Source organism: Microtus oregoni, unplaced genomic scaffold (assembly GCF_018167655.1).
Source record: "Microtus oregoni isolate MIOR12 unplaced genomic scaffold, Mior012 000001F_ref0000356, whole genome shotgun sequence".
NCBI classification, from domain to species: domain Eukaryota; kingdom Metazoa; phylum Chordata; class Mammalia; order Rodentia; family Cricetidae; genus Microtus; species Microtus oregoni.
This window is the reverse complement of record NW_024543060.1, coordinates 59,614,764-59,630,684: the sequence shown is the minus strand read 5'-3', so window position 1 is coordinate 59,630,684 and position 15,921 is coordinate 59,614,764. Positions and strand designations below refer to the sequence as shown.

Genomic DNA, 15,921 nt, shown 5'->3' with positions numbered 1-15,921 from the left:
TTGCTACTATTTTCAAAGACTTTATTTATTATTTATTTAATCTGAGATTATATATTTTCTTTAAGACTGAGAATATGTTTTTTTCTGTAAGTGCATCGTCTATACTGCAATTCTCTTGAGTTCAGGTAGCAAACTCACCACACACAGTAGGCTTCCCTCAGATGAGTTCAGCAGGTTTAAGAAAGTAGACAGAATAAAAACATAATACTGTTGAGTTGGTGGATCCTCAAAAGAGTTCCGAACGAGGACCTGCACAGCTCTTCAGTAGTGAATCCTCGTGGATGGAAGGAGGAGCAAAAGAAAGGTTTGAGGGATGCACGAAGGAAGCTGCTTTTCAGTTCCTCATTAAAGCCAGCGCAAGTGAATGACCGTGTTGGGAAGTGCTCTGTTAGCACGCAGGAGTTTTAAGTAGATGGTCTGTACAGAGCATGGATAATGAAGTCTCTGTATTTTTTATCTTTCTCTTGTTCTGTCGTTAAAGACAGAAGAAATTCTAATGTGTAAAAAGTACAGATTAAGTAGAGTTGTTAGAAAAGAAAATATAGAAAATTTAAATAAATAAGTTAAATTAATAGAAATTCTCGATGCAGAAGCAGTCTCCGTTTTAAGTCCTAGCTCTGCTGCATATCAGCTACAGTGCCTTAACAAAGTCTGCTTCTGGAAGCCTTGGTCTCTATATTTACAGTGTGAAGAGTAATGGGGACACCTTAGTGTGGGCACAGTACATAGCACTGCTCCTGGTCACATAATCACTGTTCATTAAAAAAATAATAATAATAATGCTATTTTTCCTCTTCTGAAAAAAATCACGTTTCATCTTAGGAAAAAAGTATGTCTTAAGCCTTTCAATTGCTAGAAACTATTCTAAAAGCCTTTGTCAAATCAAGTGAATATATATTATGCCTGATATAGATGATTATCATGTCATTTAGTAGATATTTCTTATGTAGGTGATTATAGAGTTTTGAGACTCCCCCCCCAAAGCCATAGATACTCCAGTCATAGAAGTAATTATATTTTTTCATTAGATACTGCTTTTGCAAAAAATAAAGATGATGGAAAGTGGTACTATTTTGATGACAGTAGTGTCTCCACGGCGTCTGAAGACCAAATTGTGGTAAGTATGCCTTCACTTTCTGAGCTCATGGGCCAGCAGCTTACAGGGTAATACAAATTTAACAGATGCCAGCCTGCTCTACAGAGTTCCAGGACAACCAGGGCTACGCAGAGAAACCCTGTCTCAAAAACAGAAAATAAAAAGGGCCCTTTGGAACACTAGTCCACACTTCAGCAGCTGCTCTGGCTAAAGGCTCGTGTTCTGATTTCAGTATGTAGAAGATGGTTGGTTGGAAATTTATCTTCAGAATTTTCTCTTTATCAGAACTATAAATTGTAGTGTGAAAATTTGTCTTGTCATTTTCAGATGAAGCAAGTTTCTGATGGGAACTTGTTTTCCTCTGGAGAAGTCGGCGCAGCTCTGGGCTACTCAGACACTGGCTGTTGATGGTCAGGCTGTTAGACACATGAGGATGTACAGGGTTTATAGATTTTTAAAAGGCCAGCCTGCTGCCGGTGTCACTCTGCATCTTCTCGTTAGTAGAAGAGTCAGGAGGTTCTCTCTGCACACTAGTGTTTGTTTTGGTTCACAACAGAGTACATTTTTATTTCCAAATATTAATTGATGGAAGAAGATTATAGTGTGTGTGTTTTTTTTTTAAAAAAAAAAAAGAACAAAACTGAGTCGTTCCATAGAAGCTTGTTTTTCTCTAAGCTGCACTTATTAGTTACAGTATTAAGAGTAAGAGATCTAAGGGAGCTGGAGAGAGGACTCAGAAGTCTCTCTGCTCTGACTCTCTTCCAGAGGATGCAGGTTCTATTCCCAGCAGCCGACACAACCATAACTCCTGTTGCAGGAGATCTGTTGCCCTCTTGGCCTCTACAACACCAGACCTGCACATGCTACACAGACATATATCCAGACAGAACACCTAGACACATAAAATTTTAGAAGTTTGGTTTTTTGTTTGTTTGTTTGTTTTTGGTTAAAAAGAGAAGTAGCAGTATTTTCTTGTGGTGTTTTCTATATAGGTCTCAGTTAATGTTCGAAACACTGACTCCTTTGTTCCCAGATTAAATACTACTTAGAATAGACATTAGGTTTTAGTTTATGTTTTTTTATTGTTGTTCATTTGTTTGTTTCAAGAGTTCAGCTTCTTAGAGCAAGTTAGTAAACTTCTGAGCCCATTTATTGGTGTAGATGTAATCTGTCATTTTATAAATAGGTCCAAAATAACTTTTTGTATCTTTTCCTTTCTCTCCCATCCCCATGTGTGTTTATGTGTATGCTATGCAGTCTTATAGTTTGTATGTGTTCTGAGAACGTGTTCATAAGCAGTGTTGCTATTGTACCAATACCAAAGAATGTTCTTACACAAACCTCTATGGTATATCTTTCTTCATACCTAGGCAATATTATATATAGCTTATGAGATGACATCTGTAACAAAAACATGCTTGAATCCTATATTATTTTTAAAAATAGTTATATGAGTCTATTTTTTCTAATCTTTCAGCCCAAACATCCTAAAATGAACTGCCCTAATACTGCCTTCAAATAAAAATTTATCTTGCTTATAAAACAGTTTGGGAACTGATAACATAGCTCATAGATAGAGGCCGTGAGTTTGATTCCACACACAATCCTGTATTCCCAGAACCCAGACAGTGGAGGCAAGAACATCAGGATCTCAGGGACATTCTTTGTGATATAATGAGTTTGAAACAAGCCTAACCTATGTTGAGACTAATCCCCAAAAATAAAAGGTGGATTTGATGCTGCTATATATTTTAACCGAGATTCTTCATTTAGTCAACTAGTATCTGAATACCTTTGTGTACATGTCCGGGATGGCATAGTGAGAACTCCATTCTAAACAGCTGTGTGTATTTTGCTGTCTCTATCCCTGACCAGCCGAGAACGGAAGATTAACATCATAACATGACAATTACTTTTAAGTATGTCTCTGAGAAACAGAAAGGGGACTGCTATGCTTGAGCAAACAAGAGTATAGAAAGCCCGTGTCGCCAAGGTGGCGTGTGACCTGACTCTGCTAGTATAGATAAGTGTAAATTACATAGGCGCATCACAGGTGTTCTAGACGAGGAGTGGCAAAGTGTGGCATTTTGACAGAATAGAAAATCATTTGACATGACTGAAAAGGAAAGTTTATATAGGGTTTTTGGGAAGAAATCAGGTAGTGAAATGAGACAAAATCAGATTAGTGCTCAGGTAAAGAAAACTGACATCCTAGATGTTAAACTCTGGGCAGCTAGGTAATGGATTATTGGTAAGTCACCCGACAGCACTGTGTATGTGTGCACTTCTCTCAGAGAACAGTAAACAAGGGAGATTGAAGGAACCGAGTAAAAGAGCAGAAAGGCTATCCAGTAGGCTGACGGGTCATTTCAGCACTTAAAATAATCTGGACATGAAGAAGATGAGCTTGTGAAATAGTTACTAGATGGAATTGGTAAAACCTGACTGGAGTTGCCTATGAAGATAAGAAATGCAAGATTTACCAAAACTGGAAGAAAGTTTGCCAGTGACATTTGGAGTGCATGATACCTAGTTGCGGGAATGTTCTTGTAGTGGGACGCTTATGCTTAACTCAAGTTCAGGGTGAGAAGTAGATTCTCTCCTGAGCCGGGGTCTCACTGTGTAGTCCAGGCTGGCCTCGGCCTCGTGATAGTCCTACTGTCTGGGTGCTAGGATGCCTAATGAGGGAATCAAATTGAGAATGATGGGTTCTGAGGGCAGAACATGTGTTTTAAAGGACTTAGTGAGGGAACTGGCAGAGAGTGGGCTCAAGGAGAAGTGGTGTCACTGAAGATGAAGGTTACTGGACAGAAGACATGGTGAGATGTTAATGCTCCTGAGAGATGGACCAGTCAGTATTCCTTTAAAAGACCACTAGTTGACAGAGTCACCACGCAGCAAGCCATTCCATTAGGGTGCTTAGGACTATTGGTGAGATGGTGGCCACTCTACCAGCCCAAGGAGAGGAAGAGAAGGATTGTGGGGAATGGAGAATGGAAGTTCTCTTGGGAGTGGTTTTTGATGCAGAAAAACTTAAGTATTGATTAAGCTGGAGAGAGATGTCTGGCATAGTACATAAGGAATCAGAGTGATTGACCAGCTCTGGTGGCACATGTCTGTGATCTTAGTATTTCAGAGACTCAGGCAGGGGATCACAAGTTCAGAGCATCTTGCACTATGTTGCAAGTTCCAGCTCAGCCTGGACTATCTTTTGTTTTTGTTAGCTTACAGAATATTAGGTTTCATTATGACATTTCATGCACATTTTTTTGTTGATTTCTTTTCCTCCCCTTTTCTCTTGTCCCTTGCGCCCATCAACCCCCACAGCCACTTGTGTGTCACGTGTTCTCTCACGCATTCCTTTTCCCAGAACCTCTTGTTCCTTTCTCGTGGTTTGCTATATGATTTCATTGCCTGTACCCACTCTCAAAACCACTTAAATACACACATATGTTAAATACGTGTGTGCATACATACATAAGAATACATGTGTGCATAAAATATTAAATACATACATGCATAAAACATTGAAAAGTTGGAATTTGCTTATGAGAAAATAGGATTTTTATATTTTTTGAGCTCAAGTCATCCCACTAGATCATTTATTTTCCTGAAAATGTATTATTTCATTTTTCTTGACTGTTAAATACAATCCCATTGTGTATGTGTTATATATATATATACACATATATACACATATATACATATATATACATATATATACACACACACATACATCTTATTTTCAGCATCCAGTCATCTGTTAATGAATATATATATAGACTGGTTGTGATTCACTGTTGTGTGAATGTAGCAGCAATATAACGGGCTGTCTGGACTAGTTCCCACTCCCACCAGCAGTTAATGAAGGTCCGCTTTCCCTACATCCCCAACAGCACCTATCCTTTGTTTCTTGCTCTTAGCCACGCTGACTGCAGTGAGATGGACACTCTGAATTTGCATTTTCTTATGGCTAAACGTGATTAATATTTTTAAAACTATTGGCTATTTGAGTTTAAGAAATGTATATTTCATTGGCCCATTTATTGATTGACATTTTTGATTGGGAGGGTGTTTAATTTTTTTTAGTTCTTTATATATTTAATGTAGATTTAAATGGCTGAGATGTAGCTAGCAAAGATTTTTCTGTCATTATGTGGACTGTCAGTTTACTTTGCTGATTGTTTCCTTTGCTCGGCAGAAATATTTTAATTTTCTGTAGATTCATATATTCAGCCTGACTTTTTTTTTCTTTAATGATACAAGAGCAAGAAAGATGGCTCAGTGGTTAAGAGCCTGATTTTGATTCCCAGCACCCACATGGAAGTTCACAACTGTCTCTAACTCTGGTTCCATGGGATCCAGTGTTCTCTTCTGACTTCTTCACGCATTGAGTTTCTAAGTGATGCTCAGACGTACATGCAGACAAAACTAATATAAATGTTTAAAAATTAACAAATTTTAAAATCTGTAGTTATGGTTGATGGAAAATATTCTTTTAGAATAATTTTTTCAAGCTGTGAGTTATGGCTGCACACCTTTAGTCCCAGCTCTCAGGAGGCAGAGGCAGGTGGATCTCTGGGTTCTGCAGAGCTACTAGGTCTACAGAATGAGTTCCAGGACAGCCAGGGCTACACAAGGAAAATATATCTCTCAAAAAGGAAAAACTTTTATTCTCTTATCTTTCTTCCTCTCTTCCCCTTTTCAATTCCTTAGTCATCTTCTTGTGCTTTCATGTCTTTTTTAAAAATTAGTATTTTCCTGATAAATACTGGGGACAATGTTCAACATTTTTATCCATCAGGGAAGTGTTAATACAGTAAGAGGACATTGCGCTGGAGATCGAGGCTGAGCTGAAACCTGTAGTCTTGGCTAGAAAGACACGTTAAAAGAAAGCAAAACAATTGTATTTCATATTATAGTAAATAAGTTCATTGTGTTTCAACTGTATATATTTCTTAGTCCAATTTATATTGAATGAAAATACTTATTTTTAAGTATAGAAATAATTACATTTAGCCAATTTTATAAACTTCCATTTGGTCATGTGTAGTTTTTCTATTTTATTTTTTGTCACTAAAATTGGTTGTTAGCTAAAAATCCATACTGTATCAAATAAGATCTTTGTGTGTTGACATCCTCTGCTTGTTTGACAGTCCAAAGCAGCATACGTACTCTTCTACCAGAGACAAGACACTTTCAGCGGAACTGGCTTCTTCCCTCTTGACCGAGAAACTAAAGGTGCTTCAGCTGCCACAGGTATCCCCCTGGAAAGTGACGAAGACAGCAATGATAATGACAATGACATAGAAAATGAAAACTGTATGCACACTAATTAATGAAAGTCGGAGAAGCCATAAAGAGAGACTTTCCTGCTGGTGGTGTCTATGGAAATGAAGTGATCCACCACATTAAAACAGAGTCTGAGATGAGGCGTTTCAGATAACCGAATGTAAATCCTTTATCAGATTTTAACTTGTGCAGTACTTGAAGTGAAACACAATGAAAACTTTAACAGAAATTGTCTCTGAATACATCTACGGTCTTGTATTTACAAGCTAAATATATATAGGAAATCACAAATAAATCCCTTTTAAGTTTGCTGCTGTTTTGACGAATTATGTTTTCTTTAATTTTTTTGGATGTGACTTAATTGATGACAAATGTTAAATTTGTGGATGTTGGTCATTAATTTTGCTCTAATAATACTGCAAGAAAACTATGGCTGAACTTAGTTCTTGGGTAATGTAGTTGGTGTGTGTTAGGCTGCTGTCTGCACCACTCCGGTGTTCCGCAGCAGTGTCCGTGCGGCACACATACGGCAGTGTGTCTTTGGAAAGCCAGATTTTCAAATCTGTCCCTGGTAATCAATGTGGGTCTGTTTAAAAAAAAAAAAATCGTACCATGAGAAATAATCTTGGCATAATTTCCTTTTGTTGCATCATTAAAACACAAAGCACTGCATCTACCGCACTGTGGGAGCAGGCTCTAGATTTCACAGTCCGCCACAAGTCATTTTTCAGCCACGTGTAAGTATCCCTCACTGCCATTGGAATCTGTTCTTCAAAATCTCAGATTTGTTTTGGCTTTAAATGCTTATCTCTCATCCACTGTTGGTCCAAATTCAGTTTTTTGGCTCTCTGTTGTTCTCTGCCCCGTTTTTGGTGATTTAGCCCAACTCTTTAGCTCTCCCGGTTACCATGACGTAAGGACAGACTGAGTAGTATTCTGTATCTGAAGTGAAAGTGGCATTAGTCTTAGGTGAGGGAACTTTGTCCATGTGCTAGCCTTTGACTCCTGATAACTTGGCTCTAGAGGTAGGTCTGTTCACTTTCTCTGTGCGTTCCTGATGGAAATCACCATAGCCTTACAGCTTTCTCAGAAGGGCACGTGTATAAGAGAGAGGGCGTTTGCATGTTCCCAGAGTCAGACCTGTGCAGCAGCATAGGAAGCTACAAACCTTGGGTTTTCTTTCAGTTTCTTACATTCAAGGATCCAGGATGCCAAATACATGTGAGCATTTGAAACGTTTTCATTTGCTGCTTTCTTTCCCTATGATCCAGTTGAAAGAATGTATCATTGATTGGCATACAATACTGCCTTTAATAGGAGACTAAATGCTGGGGCACACTTCACATATGACTACCTGAGAAACCGCTTCGTGTCCCACTGTTATTAAAGCAAAAAGTATAATGTTCTTCACTTGAACTAATCAAATACAATAGATTATAAATTGTGTATTGTAAATAAAAGTTCACTCTGTGAGTGCACATTTTGGTAAATTATTTATTTATGTTAGCATTTTAAAAGAAAAGGGAGAAAAGTGCATTTGACCAGGATAAGTAAGGTATGTTGATCATGGCTTTGCTTTATATCTTGATATTAAAGCGGGTTTTTCATCCTGGTCTTTTAAAGGCTGCTTTGGGTGTTTATTTTTTCTTTTCTTTCTTTTTTTGTTTTTTTTCTTTTCTTTGTTCTTTTTTATGTAAACTAACCTCCTGCATGACAGAGGTTAATATTTTGTCAGCACTTGGGTTCACTTGAGTTTACATTTGAAATGTGCATGTTTATTTATACAGATTTCAATAAAGCTGTTGAAGGCCTTATTTAGTCTTTTATTTCTTACCCTGGAACCGTTAAAGTCAATTCCCTGTTCTCTGCATAGATGTCTTTACAGTACATTACAGTTAGTACAAGGTACAGAGTGAGTCACGTCCTACCAGGATGTTTTAGACTTGGGCTGCTTTTGTCTGTTTTAATGCACATATTCAATGAGCAAGCTGCATAGCCTTCTGCCTGCTTTTGAGCATACATTCATTCTGCCCATGAGCTATTTCTTTCTTTTTGTTCTTTTTCCTTTTTTTCTCTCCCTCTCTCTTTTTCTCTCGTTTTTTTGTAAGTAATAGAAGTCATTGTTAACCTCTTACATACCTAGATATAGTCTCCATCCTGATTTTCCAAAGAGACTAGTTTCTTTTGTTTATTTACTTGGTGATTCGTTTGTTTAGTTTTTGAGTGGATCTGAGGCTGGCCTATATCCCAGGCCAGGCTCCAAGTCTTTGATCTTCCTGCCTAGGCCTCTCAAGTACTGGGATTACAGATGGGCAGCACTATCCCCCTGACTAAGACCACATCCTTTTAATGCCTGCCATTAATTTCCTTCCTACTGAAAAGAAAAATTTTAAATCAAGTGCTGTCAGTGCCGTTGAATCTGAAATGATAGCTTCATTTACAAAAATAAGCTTTGTAGCATAAAAAGAATTAAAAGGAGATATCCATATGGTAATACAGGGTAGTAGGAATATATTTAGATTAGAATTATATTTCTAACTTTGCCTGTTAGTAATCATGACTTTGAGCTTAATCTTTTTAGTCTGTTTCTTCACCTATACAATAATAATGACAATAATAGTCTTTGTTTATTGAGAGGCTTACTCTAGACCAGCCAATGTATTCAAGCGTTTATGTGCATCATCACATTGCGTCCCACAAAAGCTGTGTGGTAGGAGCGGTCATCATCCTCACCTCCCATACATACGTTGTAAACAAAGTCCTCATTTCACAGTTCCTATGTCAGCATTCAGCCCTCAAAGCATGCCACCTCTTGTGTCACAGTGACGCGCGCCAGCTCGCTGTGTCACCGTGGTACATACCCGCCTCGCTGTATCACAGTGACGTGCACCAGCTCGCTGTGTCACGGTGATGCGCGCCAGCTCGCTGTGTCACCGTGGTACATACCCGTCTCGCTGTGTCACGGTGAAGCGCGCCAGCTCGCTGTGTCACGGTGGCGCGCACAGCCTCACTGGGTCACAGTGCCTTTCTCACCAGAGAACTCCAATGAGATCATCTTGTCTTCCATCAGGAAGAGTTTCATGAGCAATGTGGTACTTGTTACTGATCTCTCTATCTGCATGGGAAGTGGCACTAGATAATTTTGCCTCCCAAAATACCTTCTTCTCCTCTAGTTAGAAGAGTATCATCTGGTATACTTAGCTTTTCTTTCCAAAATGAACTTTATCAACTTATTTACATTATTCGCTATTTTGATTAAATGTTAACTAGTCTGTGATATAGAACGTAAACCATTCCACCAAATCCAACCCTGAATTCTTCTATTATGTCTCATTTGGGAAGGAGAGTGCTTGTGCATGTGTCATGGCGCATGTGTGGAGGTCAGAGGACTGTTTGGGCGGGACTACGTTCTCTTCTCTACCGTGTGGCTCCCCACGATGATGGAAGTGCCTTTACCTGCTGAGCCGCCTCACCTTAGTGTGTTTTCCTAGTTGGCTGAAGGGCACCGTGTACCATGGTGAGCGAGCACAGGGTAGCCAGCAGATAGCGGGATCATTTCTCTCCCCCCAGAGGTCCAGCTGTGTCTTCAGGGATTCACAGAAAGTCCCTTTACCCACCGAGCTAGCTCACTGGCCCGTATATTTATATTGAAATGATCTCCATGAAGAAACTGCAGCCTGGTGCTTTATGTGATTCTGGCTTTTGCTTACAATCTGATTTTAGTGATTCTGTGTTTATCCTTGCTTTCCAGACAACCAGGTATTAAGAACCACACAAAACATTGATCTCAGCATAAAGAAAATCAGCTACGACCAAAATTCCAGCATAAAGTCAGCTAACACCAAAATAGGTATTACGTGAGGACAGTGCTTTTCTTACGAGCTGAGGTGAGGCTGTCTAAGAAGAAAGAAGCCAGACTTAGAGACAGTGAGGAAGTGGCTGCCTGAGGAGGGATTTGTGGTCACCACTGGTACTGTGTTAGTATTGGTACGCGGCTGGCTTTTAGGCCATTTCCCTGCTTTCCAGCCTTCTCCGGGCTGTAGTGTGATGGCTGCCTGCCTACTTGTTCTGGCACACAGGTGCAGATGAAATGGGCATCCTCTTGCCAGTTTAGGTAAGGTAGTCCTGTAAGGAGATCCTGTGTCCCATTCAAGGAGTCAGATCCTCCGGAAGGTCAGGAAAGTGGTCAAATGAAAACTTAGTTCTGAAGCCAAAGAACAGGGCAGTCTTTATATTTTTTACTTTATAGCAAAATTTATTTTTTTTTCTCATTGAATAATTTGTCCTGTCAGAAGTTTGAAATAGTTTCTCTTGAAAATCTCCTGATGCTCTCAGGTAATTCTCTTAAGTACTCCTTGACCAGAAGATAGAGAATAAATGGGCCCTTGGTTCTGCAGCTGCAGATGGGTGTTATATATTGTGTCATGGCCAGATTTTTCCTAAAGGGAAAACTATTTTTCTTAAGCTTTCTAGATTTGGGACACTTTAATTCAGTATGTGTATGTTTTGTGTTTAATTCATGTCTACTATAAATTAGAGGAGAAATTGCTATATAGTTTAGATGACATGATCGTATAAAGCTGGATATATTGTTTTTATCTTTAAAGAAAGGCTAATAAACGCAATCCAAGTGTTATTTTTGGTAATTATAAGCATTGAAAAACATAACCTCTATCGTACCATGATCTAATTATTTCTCAGCTCTGCTTCAGCATTTCAGCTAGGCAGAGTCGTTGAAACATCCTATAGTGTGGGAATTAAAAGTAGAATAAACTACTCAAAAATTGAGTTATAATATTTTGGACAATAGTTTTGAAGGTAGAGAGGAAAGTCAGTCAGGTGGGGTTTAGCGTTGGCTTGTTGAGGTTTAGTCCTCTTGCCAAAAGTTTAGTTAATGTCATTCTGCAAAGGTGCTAAAAATAGAACTGTCTCTTCGGAAATGATATTTTAAATAGTATAACACTAGAAGATTAGACTGCATTTTTAAATAATTTTTATCTTCGTGTATGTGAGAGTGTATGCCATATGCGAGGGTGCCCTTGGATACGAGAAGAGGCGTGTGGTGCCCTGGAGCTAGAGCTGTAGATGCTTGGGATCTGCCTGGCATGAGTCCTGGGAACGAATGAGTTGGTCTTTGGGAAGAGCAGGAGGTGCTCTGTTAACTGCTGAGCCAGCTCTCCAGCCCCAAGACTGCACTTTTAATATGCACAAAATCAAATATTCTAACTGTTTACATTGTTTGAGCCGTTGACTGTTCTGCATTAAAAAAGTATTTATTTTGCTGAATTCTCCCCCCACCCCCACCATACCATAGAACTTCATCTATATAATCTGGTGGAAAACATCGTGAATTTCATCTGTTATGACCTTCATTCAGATTGGTTGCTAGCTACAGTTATGTCCACATACATTAAAGTGAAACAGTAAATTTGGGAACAGGACAACAATCTTTTCTAAAATGTACATATCCTAACCTTATCTCGGTGATGGCAACTTCCTCTGTATTCATCTCAAGTGTGATCATTTTTAATAAAGACTCCTCCTATGGCGAAGAGAGTAGGGAACAGACCATCTGGTGTCCCTTTTTATAAAGTCCTAACCTTATCATTAACGCTTCACCACTGTAGCGTAACCATTCCTGAATGGCAGTCTCTAATATAAACTCCATTTTTGGAAAGGTCTGCTCACTAGAATGGTATGGCTCGGCCCAATCCCTACCACTTCAGTGTAATCTCTATTCTTAACAGTCGTAAGAATACTAATTCGCCCCGTATTAGTCTCCAGAGAAGCCAAGCCAATAGGATGTACATGTAGAAAGTCATAAGGAGTTGCCTCGTGTGAAGGAAGCTTAGAATTTCTAAAAGACCCACAATCATCAAGCTAGACTCAAGAATGGTGGCAGTTCCAGTCACTATCCAAAAGCATGACAACCAGGAAAACCAGCCTAAAAGCCAGCACACTTGAGATCCAGAAGATTCTGTTTCCATTTGTATCCAGAGGCAAGCGAAAGCCAGGGAGACAGCTCAGGGCAACCAAGCAGGAGTTCTTCAGATGAAACAGGAAGGGTTAACATCTTTGTTCCATTCTGGCCTTCAGTTGGAGTGAGGCTCAACAGTGGGGTGCAGCGGAGGGGGGTAGTTGCTCACTGCATGTTTTACTGTTCATCCCCAAAAACATACCCAGAAGCAGCCAAAAATAATGAGGTGCTCGGCAGCTCAGTCTATTAGATACAAACTTGATCATTAAACCTCTTCATGTTTAAATGTGGTTTAGATGGGGTTAGATTGCCAGAGTTCTGGGCCTATCACTTCGTGTGATTCTCACCTCTATCATTTTTTGATTTGTAAAGTAGGCAAGTCCAGAATGTCCATCAAAGAATACTTAGACTGAGAAGTTAATTAGGAGACAGTTTACTTAGCCAGTCAATGATTTCTCATAGGGTGGACAGTTCGGTTGTTGAAGATTGGTGTGGAATCCACATCCCCCATGCTCCTAAGTCCCCTAAGAATGATAACAAGATTTAGATTGTCTTAAGCTTTGTGAAGAGTGCAAGTGTTTCCATTACTAAGGAAACAGCAAAGACATGGGATGATCATTGCTGGAGCCATGTCATCTGCTAAAATGGTGCTTGAGGGAAAAGGTAAGCATCGCCCCCATCTCATTTCTTACCTTCTCTCGAATGCATTCCACAGTTTTACCATCTAGGGCTTGTCCCATGCATTCTCTTTGCATGGTCTGCTTTATCTGCTACCAGGTGAACTTTCACACTTCTTCCTTAAGACATAGCTACCCCAAACTTCATCTGTTGAATCATTTGCCACTCTGGTTATATATCATGAGTCTGTCTTCCCCCACTACACCTGATAGGATATAGTGCTATAGGGTATAGAGTTTCTGTACAAAACTGTTACAAGGAGACATTTTCTCAAGGCAAGCCTGTACTCCCATCTCAGGAAGCCGAGGCAGGGGCAAAAGGGTCATACAGATTGAATTCAAGCCCAGACTGAGCACTTTGGAAAGAACCTGTCTCAGAACAGAAAAAGCAGCCTGGGGATGTCGCTCAGTGGTAGAGCACTTGGCCTAAGTCCCCAGCACACACAGTTTCTCAAGCATCAGTGTCCTTCTGATCTTATTTTTGGTACTACTGAGTACATGTTTTAAGTTTTAAAAGTAGTTACCCTTTTGAGTGTGCATTCAAAAATAGTATATGGTTAGGAATGTCTTGTGTCCCCTGTGTGTGTGTCGGGAGGGGAGGAAGGCTTAAATGCTAGATGCAGCAACATTTTAAACTCAGAACGTTTATGAAACATGGATGTTGATTTTCACTTGCATTAACTTTTCTAGAGTCAGAAGCCCTGTGTCTGTAATCTTTTCACATAATAACACTTAGGCTTTCATTTGTATTTTTATAGATTTGCAGCTCTGTGACTCCTGAGTTCTTATAAAATGCTATCTGTATTGTATGTTTTTCAGGAAGGGGTATGTTGAACTCTCAGTAAAATAGAGCATATAGTCAGTGGTTATTAAATGGTTCTTACTTCGTGTGGATTGTCTAGGAATTTTTACTGTAAGGAATTCTTTGTTCCAATAAATACGACATTGCTGTTACCTTTTGTTTCTATCAGAGAGCAACCTGAATTTCCGTTTGTGTGCTGGCCCTCGTTTCTAGGAATAATAGACACCCCTGGCTGTAAATAGCCATGAATAGCCCTTTAATCTGAGGGAGGGATACCCCAAACATTTCTTTGCTTAGAATAGCTACCTAAAGAGGAGAAAGTGGCTTACTTGATTGTGGTTTCTGGTTTCAGTTTTGGAGACTTTATTGTGGCCTGTTTGCCCCAGTCATCTTGATGTAACCTTAGAAAACTTTTAGATGACAGAGGAAAATTGTCATCTAGGACTGGTGAGATGGCGAGTGAGTAAGGCTAGGGGCCTGATGACCTAAATTCCATCCTTGGGCCCACATGGTGGATGGAGGGAAACTTCTGTCAAGCTGTATTGCAAGTTCTTTGTAAGTTGCAATATTCATGCCGGTGTTTCGCATATAGACTCATGACCTATGCCTGGAGCCAGTGTCCAGACAAGCAGTTAGCTGGCGTACTTTGAGGAAAAAAACCTTTGTTTCTTAGAAAATGAAGAGTCCTTCTTTTAACAAAAGTTCTGTTCATTTTTCTCCCAAAATTCCAAAGCGGCATCTTGAAACTGGGATGAGAATGGAAGGCGTGTGACATTAACCTTGATCATTCTCTCATTCTTTGTGAGCAATGTCAAAGATCATGCTCCTTGGAGCCAAGAATAACCCTTCCATCCCCAAAGCCACAAGCTTTGTCTCATGAAGTTTAAACTTGAAAAGCAACAACAATAAAAAAAAAATAGAAATTTTAACTTGAGCACATAGCTCTTGTTCATGAAATTCATGATTTGGGGACCTTCTCTTTTCAGGTGCTATGACTCTTCTCCAGGGCCTCACACACGGTAGGCAAGCTCTCACCCGCTCAGCTGCACCCTCCGTCTCTTGACACTTATCATTTCAGTGACATGGTTCACAGTATAGATGAATGTATAGTGTATAAACAGATACTGCATTTACAATGTATGATGCCATTTGTAATATCAATAAATGTAATAAAACATGTTTTGGTCAATTTAATCTCTATATCTGTACAGTTAATTTTCTTGCCACCTTTCCAAGCGGTGCATCATCCCTATACTTTCCAGTTCTCATCCTCAGCTATTTTATGAAGGAAGATATGGACCATACATGTAGCATAGTAATGATGTGGAAATCCATTGTTTTTATTTGCTAATTTAAAAGAACAAAGGTATGGTAGTACGGTGACACTGGCCTTTCCCTTTAATCTAGGCACTTGGGAGGCAGCTGCAGGCAGATCTCTGTGAGTTTAATGTCAGCCTGGTCTACGTAGCGAAGTTTCAGGCCAGCTGGAACAATGCAGTGAAACCCCGTCTTTTAAAAAGTTTAATTTATATTTTAAGTAAATAAATTTGTCAAGTACAATGAGTGGTGCCTGTAATCCCAATTGGGATGGAGACAGAAGGATCAGAAGTTCATGGTGCTGCTTGCTATAGACTGAGTTTGAGACTGGCCTCAGCTGCATGAAACCCTGTCTCAAAAAAAGTAAAACGGAAAAAAGAAAAACTCACTGTAAAACCTCTCAAAACCACTGTAACAGTATCTAGGTATAAAATAGAAACAACTGGAGGCACTCAGATCTTTAGTTGTGGTCATAATAATCTCCATGTTAAGAGGGTTTGCGTGGAGGTGCTGGTTCATGATAAGGAGTCTCATAGTCTAGGAAAGGCCGAGTAGCTAATTACCAAGGGAGGGAATTTTAAAAATGATAGTTTCATAGTAAGTAGCCACAAAATCTACCTTCAAATTCCAAGGTCTTGGCTTACTCTTAAACTCTACACAGAGCAGGAACTATGGGGAAAATAACTGTTACGCTTCAAGTATTTTCAGCAGCAGCTCAGCACAAAGGAGACAGTTTCAAGTTCATCTGACCAAACAGGAA

At 39.5% G+C, this 15,921-nt stretch overlaps 1 protein-coding gene across 3 annotated transcripts in view; it reads left to right on the top strand.

Moving 5' to 3' along the window:
* The window catches only part of Usp15 (ubiquitin specific peptidase 15), a 102,346-nt gene extending 87,302 nt beyond the window's left edge, over positions 1–15,044 (top strand). For all 3 annotated transcript variants that reach the window (XM_041677538.1, XM_041677531.1, XM_041677543.1), the window contains 2 exons: positions 1,029–1,117; positions 6,253–15,044. In XM_041677538.1, coding sequence (XP_041533472.1) covers positions 1,029–1,117; positions 6,253–6,435 — 272 coding nt within the window. In that variant the 3' untranslated portion in view covers positions 6,436–15,044. The remainder of the gene's footprint in view (positions 1–1,028; positions 1,118–6,252) is intronic.
* Positions 15,045–15,921: the final 877 nt, after the last annotated feature.